The sequence below is a fragment of the Pochonia chlamydosporia genome, chromosome 7 (assembly GCF_001653235.2).
Source record: "Pochonia chlamydosporia 170 chromosome 7, whole genome shotgun sequence".
Taxonomy (NCBI): domain Eukaryota; kingdom Fungi; phylum Ascomycota; class Sordariomycetes; order Hypocreales; family Clavicipitaceae; genus Pochonia; species Pochonia chlamydosporia.
Window position 1 is genome coordinate 1,281,450 of NC_035796.1, and position 12,245 is coordinate 1,293,694.

The 12,245-nt window shown below is 50.5% G+C and overlaps 3 protein-coding genes across 3 annotated transcripts; 1 reads left to right on the top strand and 2 right to left on the bottom strand.

Moving 5' to 3' along the window:
* Window positions 1–100: 100 nt before the first annotated feature.
* Window positions 101–1,639, bottom strand: VFPPC_07268 (hypothetical protein; the record flags this gene model as incomplete). Its single annotated transcript, XM_018286157.1, has 1 exon — window positions 101–1,639. The coding sequence occupies one exon, from the start codon at window positions 1,637–1,639 to the stop codon at window positions 101–103; it is 1,539 nt and encodes a 512-aa protein (XP_018139750.1).
* Window positions 1,640–3,887: 2,248 nt separating this feature from the next.
* VFPPC_07269 (acid phosphatase) lies at window positions 3,888–5,518 on the top strand (the record flags this gene model as incomplete). The annotated part of the gene is made up of 2 exons (XM_018286158.1): window positions 3,888–4,035; window positions 4,089–5,518. The coding sequence occupies 2 exons, from the start codon at window positions 3,888–3,890 to the stop codon at window positions 5,516–5,518; spliced, it is 1,578 nt and encodes a 525-aa protein (XP_018139749.1).
* A 1,709-nt stretch (window positions 5,519–7,227) lies between these two features.
* Window positions 7,228–9,190, bottom strand: VFPPC_07270 (general amino-acid permease GAP1; the record flags this gene model as incomplete). Its single annotated transcript, XM_018286159.1, has 4 exons — window positions 7,228–7,488; window positions 7,551–8,671; window positions 8,769–8,826; window positions 8,888–9,190. The coding sequence occupies 4 exons, from the start codon at window positions 9,188–9,190 to the stop codon at window positions 7,228–7,230; spliced, it is 1,743 nt and encodes a 580-aa protein (XP_018139748.1).
* Window positions 9,191–12,245: the final 3,055 nt, after the last annotated feature.

The window sequence follows — 12,245 nt, forward strand, 5'->3', positions numbered from 1 at the left end:
TCAAATACTTCTGACCCCCCACTGTATATTCAACATGCTATACGACATATATCAGCTTCACTCAAGTCCTTCACCGGACAGCCAAAACGACACATTCACCCTACATAATATGAAAGCTGGCGTCATCAAACGGGTCATCAAACTCATCCCGAATTGATTTCGTCGCCGCTTCCTTTTTGGCTGCATCCTCCACGTCGCCCCAGTATACAAAGTCAACGAGCCCGCTGCGATTCTGTTCCAGCACCCGCGCAGTAGCAACGAGGCACTCTTCATCATCGCCTGCCAAGATACCTACGCCTAGATTTATCCTCTGTCTGTATGTGAGACGGTCGTCTGTGGTACAAACACGGGTGTACACGGGGTTCTTCAAGCGCTTCAGCTCGTCCTCAATCATGTCAAAGTACATCATGAAAGCTATTGTGATCCCGATATAGCTAATGCCAGATAATGGCACACTACCGGAGACGTCACGAAAAACATCCCATTCGACAAAGGAGAGAAGTTCACGATTCGACAATTTTGTTCTTCCCTTGCTGGAGTTCGACCTCGAGGTCGTGGGTTGTTGTATCTTGATGTTGGGTGTAGATTCCTTGAGCTCGTTGAGCACAGACGGCGGCACATCTGGCTGAGAGAGTTTGGACTTATGCAACCTTTCGAGATGACTCGCCATGTCGAGGAGAATTTGCTCGTCCATACCAGAGGCCCTTGCTTTGGCAGTCAACTCGGTATCAGCAAGGCGCTGCCGGCCAGTTTCTGCGTCGACTATTCGCCTCGTCTCACCTAGACGAATCGCGGCAAGCATGGAGTCTATCGGTAAGAGACTGTCTGGGATACGCCCCACATTCCATTGAGCTCTGCGATATACCGCTATATTCGACAGCTGCTTGAAAAGGCCGTTCGCCTGACCATCTGCAATTCCATACATGCCCCTGTCAGACGGGGCGCCTTGGGAGGGAAGGGTGCGGCGACTGCCGGTCTCGCGAACACGGGCAGTGAATGCAGAAATGAAGTCGGAGGTTGGAGCCTTGCCGTTACGAAAGAAAGAAGTTGGGAAAAGCATCTCCAAAGCGTGATACAGGCCTATTGGCCGTTCAATGTAGCCTTTCTGGACAAGCATATTGTGAATATGCACAAGAAGCATAGGCTCAGGCATGGCATCCCATAAAAACATGCTGCTGGAATACGCGATATCAAGACCTTCCGTCAAACCCACGCCGCAGGGAAAAGGGGAGTATTCCCAAAGACCATTCGAATCAGTGGCGGCGAAGCGGGAGGGTGGAATAGTGTTTAACCCATACTGATACTTGCTCTCGCCTAGCCAGTTGATGAAGTCGAACTGGATAGCATCTAGAACCTCATAGAGCACTCTGGGACGGTAAGCACTTTCTTCTTCAAGGACCTGCTTCAGCATATAAGCTGCTTGAATATAACCCCTCCCAGTGTTCTGGGTCTGGCGGTCCAGGAACAAATCCACATCACGCCTCGGGCGGAACCCAGCAGCCGGAGGTTCCAATACGTGTCCCCGTAGAAAGCTCAGTGACCAACCTCGAGATACAGTCAGCGCGTCGAGAATGCATTGAGGTTGAAATACATGATGCGGAAGGATCCGATGTCGGAAACTAGTTCCCGGCTTCTGCATAGCGAGACCAGTGACGAAGCCAGCAAACTCGTTCAGGCCAAACAGTCGTCGGTGTTGACTCCATGGGCCATTCACTGACCAGTCCGCCCTGGCCAAGTCGTGGGATTCGCCTCGTTGTGTATTCCGTTGCACTACAATGGACGAAAATACATTGACAAGATCATAGAGCCAGTTGATGGCATAGGAACGGCGCCATCAAATGCGATCCTCTTTGCTTGCAAGTTGGAGGTTAAAATGAGGGTCCCAATCCCGAATTTGCGCCAACATTGGCTTCGTGGGCTTTCCGGTGCGAGTCTTTTGGAAATCGGTTATAAAGTCAACCAGGTTGAGATATGCGTGTATGAAGAAATGCTCCTTGACGTCGACATCAGCCTTTTGAGAGACGGATTTGTCAAGTCCGTCGTGGACCGTATGCACTTTCGTGGAGAGAGCTTCGCGGTTCATCTAGCCCACCATGCGTTATAGTTTTGACCGCAGCTTCAAAACTATCGCGGCCTGGAAATTCTAGCAATGTCGAAAACTCTAACTGCTGAATCGAAGCTATGGCGAGATTTGAAATAGTACCAGCGACAGCACTGTTCGTTTCATGGTATGCGACATTGCGCCATTGATGCTGCAGAAATCCGCGAAGGGTGCTCATCTGCCTGAAAAGATCCAAAGCAGCAAAGTAGTAGTCGATCTGCTTGTCGTGGTCTCCTTCTCCCAGAATGCCGTAGTTTTGTAATGGTACATCGCCCAGAGTTGGTCCCTTTGCCCCTTTTCGCTGTTGGGTCTTCTTGTTCTTTGAGTGCCGAGCTTTCTTACCCTTGCCAGGACGAGCCTGCCTTTTCTGTCTAGGAGGTCCCTTCTTTTGAAGCTCCAAATCAGATGCATCTTCGACATCGCTGGGTTGATCTTGCTCGGCACCTTGGGGATGTGAGACGGAGAGAGTGCTGAATTTATTTGCAAAAATAATTGATTCGACGTCATCGCCGTGGTCGATTATCTCTTTGTCAACCGCTTCTTTGTCATCCTGCCAGCGATTACCACCCAAGATGTCAAATGCGTCTGTTAGGGCACCAATAAAGTGCTTGTGTGTTGAGTTATTTTTCTCGATAGCCGCGTCATTCTTGGTAGCCGCAAGCTGTAGGTAAGCTTGGTGGGCGGCAGATCTAGCTTTTATTATTGACTTGAACAGGAGATAGATTGGCGATGGGATCGAGTCACAGTGTTTTGCAATGACTTTGGCCATGGACACAAACCCTGCCACTGTGGTTTGCCCAGTCGTGTTTGCTGCGAGGTTGGCATCATCATGCCCGTTGGGAGGGTTGGCATTCAGAAGAGCGTTAAAATTGTTAATGATCCAGTAAAGTAGATAACTGGTGTTCTGCTTATACTCTTGGTATGAGCTACGGAACGGCATGATGGAGCCGGGGACCAAGTCGGTGCTGGTGCCTGACATCAAAGTTCGCAGGGACATGGGAGCTTGGGTTGAAGCAGCGGATGGGTCTCGTCACACTGGGACCTGATTGGGCGGCTGATGCAACTACGGACGACATGCAGCTTTTCGTGGGGAGGGGGACAAGCATCAATTGATGGTGGCATTTCCGCGAGTCTCTTGATCAAATAATGCATCAGATCCAGTACGGCCGTACCTGACATTCACGGTCCCTTATGCCCTTATGTGTTCAATGCTCTGCATTGGGACCTTCCTGATCACAGTCGCGCGGAATGGACGCAATGGCTCTGGTATCGAGGAGAAAAACAACTGCAGAGTTCAACTACCAGAGTTGACGTCTTGAGCTTGTAATTGGATTCAATGTTCTCTCAATGTTCTGACCGGGTCCAGTCTGCACCTGCCAACAGACAATGCAGGCACTGGGGGTCGAATAAGCGACCAGACATCAACAGTCTCGCTTCCAAGTTGCCTGAGACTTGACTGCCTGCTTGTGCATTTGCTGTGGTCTGGTTGGTCGGCTGCGCCCCGAACGGTTCCCTGTCTCGCCAAAAACACGGGATATAATGGGCCTTGCAGCTGCTTAGTTGCGCCACCTTTGGGCCAGACCGTTCTTCAGGCTGTCGTTCGATGTCATCAATTCTTGATGAACCTTTCTCTTCCATCCGTAACTCGTTTATGCACAGACCGCTTCGGCACGGGCTGATCAGCTCGCTTCCAAGGTGCCAGAGAATGATCTCTCCTACTCATCTCGCTCGACAAAGTTGGTTGCTGGCTGCAGCCGGTGCCCATGATTGAATAGCTTCTCGGATCATGGCGTTGTTGCATCGCGCTGCAGTAGCACTAGTGCTCCTTGTCTTCGCAACTTCAGATTGTGTCGTGGCTCATAATCGATATCCGCCAAAGCCGGTTGACCTGACCACGCCTGTTCAACAACACATCGCCATACATGGCCCGAATGGTATGTAGAGCACAGACTTGTCGCTCTAGACGCATGTAACTCACTCTTACTAGAGGTCTCTGTCGCCTGGGGTACATATAAGCGTCTGAGCGAACCATGCGTTGAATTTGGGACCAGTAACGACACCCTAACGAGGCGGGCATGCTCGAAGACATCTGTGACATATCCAACATCGCGCACATGGTTCAACTCGGTCATTTTGGACGGCTTGACGCCTGCGACGACATACTATTACAAGATTGTGTCTACAAACTCCAGTGTCGATCAATTCATGAGCCCACGAATAGCAGGCGATACAACGCCGTTTGCCATGAATGTTGTCATTGACCTTGGTGTCTACGGCGCTGATGGCTACACCACCGACAAGAGAGACCTCATCCCGACCATTGAGCCTTCTCTGAACCACTCAACCATTGGCAGACTTGCCACCACAATTAATGATTACGAATTCATCATTCATCCCGGCGACTTTGCATACGCCGACAAGTGGTATGAGAACCCGAAAAATCGAGAAGACGGGGAAGCTGCATATACGTCGATTCTAGAGCAGTTTTACCAGCAGCTGGCTCCAATTGCAAGTCGCAAACCGTACATGGCTAGCCCCGGCAACCATGAAGCCGGATGCGACATTACTCGTCACATAGAGGGAGACTGCCCTACGGGCCAGAGCAACTTTACTGACTTCATGAATCGATTTGGCCCTGTTGCCCCTACGGCGTTTGCGTCGTCATCGTACAATGCTACTGCGAAGTCGAAAGCTGCCACGGCACAGAGGCTGGCTAGGCCGCCGTTTTGGTACTCTTTCGAATACGGTATGGCCCATGTTGTCATGTTCAACACGGAGACTGATTTCTTCAAGGCTCCAGAGGGAATTGGCGGCTGGACCGGTGACGACTCGGGACCGTTTGGCTTTCCAAACCAGCAACTGGACTTTCTGGAAGCCGACCTGGCATCTGTGGATCGTACAGTGACGCCCTGGTTGATTGTCGCCGCCCACCGGCCATGGTACACTACTGGTGGGGGAGAAGTCTGTCGACCTTGTAAACAGGCGTTTGAACCCGTATTTGCCAAGTACGGTGTAGACTTGGCCATCTTTGGGCATGTACACAACTCGCAGCGTTTCGTACCCGTCAATGACAGCGTCGCCGATCCAAAAGGGATGAACAACCCCACTGCGCCAATGTACATCGTTGCGGGCGGAGCAGGAAACATTGAAGGACTGAAACATATCGGCAAAAATGTGTCGTATAATGCGTTTGCATATGCGGAAGACTTTAGTTTCGCAACGATAAAATTTAAGGATAAACAGCATTTGCAGGTTGACTTTATTAGGTCTCGGACGGGAGAAGTTATAGACACGAGTGTGTTGTACAAGGAGCATGCGCAACAGTTTACACTGGTAGATGGGAAGCCTAGTTCATCGGGAAGCAGGCTGGGTGCCTTTTTGGCGATTATTGTTCTTGCATTTGCTGTGGCTATTTGATATCACGACTTTATGTATACTCTTTAGCGATCATTTCTTTCCGCATTATCAAGAAAGACATTATTTAGCAGAGTCTCGATGTATGTTTCGTGCAAATCGACAGCAACCCTTGGTGCAATAACAAACCCACTGAGACGTTAAGGGGTATCAATGGTGGGACTGACGGGTTTCATAACCCGCGCGTCTACAATTAAGAGTCCGGTATCTTGGTGAAGCGTTATGAGCCAAGGGGGTTTGCATTGGCCTCAACTGGTAATGATGGGTCAGTTTTCCGTCATATACGCTCAACGACGTCAGACTAATGCGAACATCACCTTGCCTGCTCCAGTCGAACGAGGTTTTATGCAGCATCAACGCATACATCCTGCGCGATGCATGCGGGGACATTGACCCAACTCGTTCTGCTTTTCTCCAAGCGTAGCTGAATTCATGCCATGGAGTCATCGCGATCGACAGCATACAAACGCCAAGTATGAAAATGCAAACCAGCATAGAACGGAGTGTACTCATGCGGCCATTTCTTAGCGCTCGAGGCACAGGGATACAGTAAAAAGGTATACGCGTTGCGGGCCATCGTTCGAGGACATCTAGGACGGGGAGGACGAATGTTCGACGGCAAATCGAATACGTTCAAGGACCATATTCTCAAGTCATCCGTGATCTCAGGCAATCCTGCTCATCCATCGGCAATGTTCACCTCCTCTCGGCCAGTCACCAATTTGATTGGAGTTTCAGTCGTGAGAACGTCGATATGGTCGCAGGTAACGTACACACGCAGCTTGCCGAATTCACTGGCAAGCAACCGCAATTCGAAGTCCATAGAAATTTGTATTGTAACAGGTTTGGGGTCGGTGCCGGTCATTTCGCATGTCGGTCATGCATCGGCAACATGGCATCGTTGGATAGTCTCCCAAACCGGGAACCGGTACGCATCGTATTCATTGTGTTCGTCATCGAGTGTCGATTGATAGTTCCTGCCCTTTCTGAACAAGTTACTGCAATGCGCCCGTGCCAAGAAATTGTAGCCGCACAAAATCCGTTCCATCACACTGTGGCGTGAGGAGGATCATCAGTGGCATCCCAGAAACTCCTTGGCACTGCTTGGCGTGCGTACAAGGCGCAATCCGCCAAGTCCCACCGAGTCAGGGCAGAATGAACAGAAATAGCACATCATTCAGTATCTAGTCGATTTGGGCAGGAGGAAAGAAAATGCCAAGACGGTTCGCGCCCCGAGCCGATCGATCAATGCGACTCCTTGGCGTTTCACGGATTCGCCAAAAACAAGGATTGCCGCACACCCAGCATTTTTAATACAGTCTCTTCACCCCCTGGCGGACCTGACGCCCTATGTCAATGAGGCTCTTGCATCTCCATCCGCATGTCAAGATAAACTTGTCAAAGGGCGTGGAATCGGTCGCGGATGGAGATTAACATCGATGGCGTATCCGCCACTAGACGACTGTGGGCCAATAGATGGACTCCGTTTAGACAAGGACCACGAAGCCGACACCATATCGAATCGAATATTTTCTATTGGATGAGTTTGTTTGTACGACATGTCATGTTCACTTCGACGTTTTCTGTTCTTTAAAATAAGAAATGTAAATTTATACAGACTTGTTTGAAGATCTACCGAGCGGCTGTAAGTAAGGAAGCTTGCAGATGAGGACCCAGCCATACTCGAATTAACACTCTGACCAACTCGCCAACTAGAACATCTTGTGGACGAAGCGTTTCCACGTGGGCATGGCAGCCACCCTGGCTCTATAAGCCTTGATTTCGTCCCAGTCCAACTCGCGGCGACCGGTGTCAACATCGATCTGGGGAGTACGCAGCCAACCCTCACGCTTCCAGAGGTAGCCGATGGCCCAGAAGAAGAGAATGACGGGAGCGGCAAGATACTGCTGGAAGAAGCTCTTGGCAGTGCCCATACCGGACTCTCCAGGAGGGGCGACAATGGCAGAGTAGAACTATCAGGTGTTAGCAGATGAACCCCAGACTTTGTGGAAGAGCCGCGAGGGAAGAAACTAACCTGTGCCATCAAGACAATCACGCAGAGGAAGAGACCCAGCCAAGAGCCGTAGACTCCACCGGCAGCTCGGAAAGGAATCTCGTCCAGGGTGTGACCGTGGTATTTCCAGGCCTTACGGAATCGAATGTGAGCTACACAGACAGAGCCCCAAGTAAAGAGAGTGGCGAGACCAGAAATAGAGAGCAACCACGTGAAGACGACGGGACCGGTGGCGCTAAGACTGACAAAGGCAATAAGACCAAAGAGAATAATGATAATGACAGAGAACAGAGGTCGGCCCGATTTGTCAATGTATGTGAAGATCTTGGGCGCATATCTCTGCTGCGCAAGGGCAGTAAGAGTTCGAGAGCCTCCATAAACGGCGGAGACACTGATGGACATGACGGAGATAAGGATGACCAGATTCATAAAGTGGTCGAATCCGTTAAGACCAGCGTATTTACCAACGAGCACAAAAGGCGATGCCTTGGGGTCATTGTAAGCACCGGCATTCAGCAACGCTGGGTCAGAGTCATCGATAAGCAGGCCGACGAAGAAGAGACCCAGGATATAGAAGAGGGTGATTCGCCAGAAGACCTGTTTGATGGCGCTGGGCATAGTCTTGACGGGATTGCTAGACTCTGCTGCAGCAAGACCGACAAGTTCAGTACCGGAAAAGGAGAACGCAGCCGTGACGAAGACGGAGCAGAATCCCTTGAAGCCGTTCTTAAAGGCACCTGGGTTGTACCAGTAGCGGGCACCCCAGTACTCATCGTATCGGCCGCCAGAGGGGCCGCCGCCGCAAACAAGAACCAGGGCAATAATCATGAAGACGACAATGGCGATGAGTTTGAATAGGGAAGCCCAGAACTCTTCTTCAGCGTAGCCGAGGGCGCCGAAGATGTTAATGATGATGATGACGACTAGGAACACGGCGATCCAGACGCCAACGGAAATATCGGCGTTCCAGTATTGGATGGAAATACCACAGACTGTTAGTTCGAGAGGTAAGACGGAGGCCCATTGCAGCACGTAGTTCCATCCCATGGCGAAACCCCATGAGGGGTCGATGAAGCGGGCTGAGTATGTGTAGAAACTACCAGAGACGGGATACATGATGGCGAGTTCACCGAGCGCGTGGACTGAGTAGGGTGTTAGCAGGTGTTGAGATGGCGCGGGATTGTTTGCGAGAATGAGCCGCAGATCTGAAGGTTCTCATGCATGGAGTCGTCAACTTACCGACGTTGAACATCATCACACCGATAATTAAGAAGTCGACAAAGAGAGATCCAGGTCCCTATTCAATCGCGCATTAGCAAATCAGTTCTCTCAATTGAACGATGAAAAAATAAACTTACGCCATTCGCAAGCGCACCACCAGAACCGACAAAGAAACCAGCACCGATAGAGCCACCAATTGCAATCATGTTAAGATGGCGAGCGCGAATAGGACGCTCCAGCTCAACAATGCCCCATCCATAATGTTGCTTCTTGAACGACTCGAGGTTGAGACCATTACGGGTCATGAAATCAGGATGAGGTTCACAAATGGTAGACTCCTTGGTCATGATCGTGGTGGTACCCTCAAGAGGAGCCTGGGTATGGCCCTTCTCCGCGTCGGAGAAAGGCCCAGCTTCCACCTCCTTGTGCGTATCCGACATTGTTGCCTCTCTACTTCAATGTTGTAGAAGCTGTTTGTCGGCAAGTTAATGAAGCTTTTCACAGCAGGGACAACGTATGAGTCCTCCGAGAACAGACGCGACTAGAGTAAACAGGAAGCAAAAAAAAAGGGGAGCCGACAGGTGCGGGAACCACGTCTCATAAAGCTCTTCTGGAAGCTTTTCCCGGTCCTTTCATGCAGGAAAGGGTGGCATTGGGATTAATAAATGATCGGCGACTTCCTCTTCCAACCAAGCAGGCCGGCCATGGTTCAAGCTCGCAGAAGCCATTAGTGTTGATCGAGTTGAAAGCTGGTCACCTGCTTTTTGCCTGGCCTGGCTTTGTGCCGTCGGAGCATCCATCCAAGGTTGGTTGCAAGGAATATCGATTTCATGTGGCCGGGATAATTAGCTTAAGCCAGGTGGCAACAAATGGCGTTTCCAGACGATCAACGAAGGCAACGCGTTGGGGATGGCTTCAGTCCCATAATAGCATGGCGTTTGACGCAGCCGTTGAATGGCTTGAATTGTTATCTGCGCCCGCTTTCATGGCAGATTGAGTGACGACGAGGCTACTCTGCTCCATAATTCCTGACAGAGTACCTGGACGGATATCACTGTGTGTTACAGTATGTTACAGTATCATCGTATCCTCTTGTAAGGCCACGACCATATCTGCTACCCTCAGATGGGGACCCGTAGCCCCCATAATACGCCCGCGCTAGCTTATCATCTCGCCCAGAAAAGAGCACTTGAAGACGACGGGGTGATTTGAAGCGAGGCAACGGGTAACTAACGAGGCAAGGGGGGTCTGGGTTAACCAAAGACCGAGCAAACGGTGTCTCTCTGTGTAAAGTCAGTGGCACAAAGGGACCCGCGTCTTCTCATGTCCCCCAGCAAACGAAGCCGTCTTCCCTGCATCGAGGAAATTGACCCGTCAAAGGGGCCCGCATCCAAGAGGGCCTTTTGGGCAGCTCAAGAGGTGGCGCTAGTGCAGGTGTGACAGGATTGCTGGTTGTGGCGTTATCAGGCCGGCAATTTTGATCCGAGTTTTGGTGATGGTTTGCGGGGGTGGTGGTTTGCGTCAGCATGGGGTGTAAGCACCAAGGGCAAGGATCGGCAACCCGACCAAGGGCCATGGACAGTAGAGTTTGGGAGAAGATTATTTGGGTTGGTGATAAGCTCACTGGGCCGCCTCGCCTTGCCTCGTCTCGCCTCAGAACAGGCTTCGTCGAAGGATGGTGGCGATCCGGATGGACAAGTTTTTTGTGTTTCCAGAGAGCCTCATTTTGACTTGATCCATTTCGTTCTAACTTCTAAAACGGCCAGAAGAAGACTGGAAAGCCAATCTCTTACCTCAAACACCACCACCAATGTCACAACATCCCCAACTCTGGTCCCGTCAGTCCAGCTGGGAAATCGTGGCGTGAAAGTTGACCACTAGGCTTCTGTCCTGCTTCTAGAAGAAGTTTTGTCTCCACGGCGTAGTCCGTCATGGTTCCTTCACCTTGACCTTGACAACAGGGTCTACGAACTTGGAACTAGGGAGCAATGCCCCAATTTGTCTTTGTTCCGCCCTCAATGAACCGATACACAATCAAATGCCTCATACCCCTATCGGGCCATGAATTCCACATCCGTCACGAACCGCGAATCATGAGTAGATAATGGAGGGAATGTGTCAATGGCTGCAGCCAAGTTGTCGACCTCAAAAGGTTTGACCTACATAACTCTTCGTCACCGTGGACCAATTTGGCTTCAATGGCTTGTGTTCCAAACTCCCAACAGAGACAACTTCAAGTAGAAACTCCAAGGTACACGCCAGCCAACTCTAAATGTAAGCCGTCACATGTCACTCGACCATACATGTGCCCATGCTAACTAGGAATCTATCATTAGCCCGAGGTTCACACAATCAACTAGCAACCTCATCCTCATTCGTCCTTTAACCTTGTCTTGTCCCCGTTTCTTCCTGACAGTGAATTTGCCCCCACCGGCGTCTGAATTACACCAAAACCTGGTGCAAGTCACCTGGGGAAGAGCACATCAACGACTCCACTGCTCTCTTTAGAATCAGGTTATGTGGACACACACGGGCACGCCGTTCCATGCGGGGTATTAGCCGCTGGGCGTTGAGTCGATGGATCTTGTCCCGCGTTAGTGGCGCGATGAAGAAACATCACGGTACGCATTGGCCAACTTGGAGGGCGCAAAAAACATATGCCATTCAAGCTGTTCATACTATTGAAAACGGAACACACGGCTCTTTTCCGCTCGCAAGGTTAGAAACAACACCAGTGACAAGGTAGGTTGTCGGCTGGCATAGGCATAAAGTCAAATGTGGTTGTGTAGCTGGCCATCCCTCCCCCCGTTTCGGCCGGTGATTCTGGAAAAGCCAGCTAGTCAGTGTAGAGTCAATAAACGTAATACGAATTCAACCAAGCGTCCATGTTCTCATCCAATAACTATCCTTCCCCATACTTCACGGATATTGTTGGTATCCATTCTGCATCGTTAGTCTACCGGAACTAAAGGTCAACGGTGGATGCGAGGCCAATGTGACCTCCCTTTGATGGGGTCTCCAGAACTGATGCGAGTTCCACATATCCGTCCTGGAGATGTTGGCTGCAGTTGGAGTCTGTCTCCAATTGTGAGCTTCTCGCATTGTGCTGGGGGCGGGAACGACTTTGAACTAGCCCTCAGTTGGAACAAGACACGTTCGGTTCGCCAAGGGTGTTACATCGTCTCGTCTGACATACAGACCCTGTTATGTCGTTTACAGCCAGTTGCCATAAATAAATTAGCATATTTAAAGAAAGTTGTAATGAATCACAACATCTCAGACATGAAGGCAGAATACCGACCAGGGATATGAACGGCAAGGAAACATCTACCATCACGTAAAGAAACGAATAAACAGTTCTAGAAGGCTTCTCTTGGCGCATTCACGTCAATCCGGGATGATTGCGACAAGAGTGCCGCTGTATCCGAAGAACATGACATGGATAATCCAACACTGAGTCAAACTCGAAACTAAACACTGCCGTCGGCTCCGTGA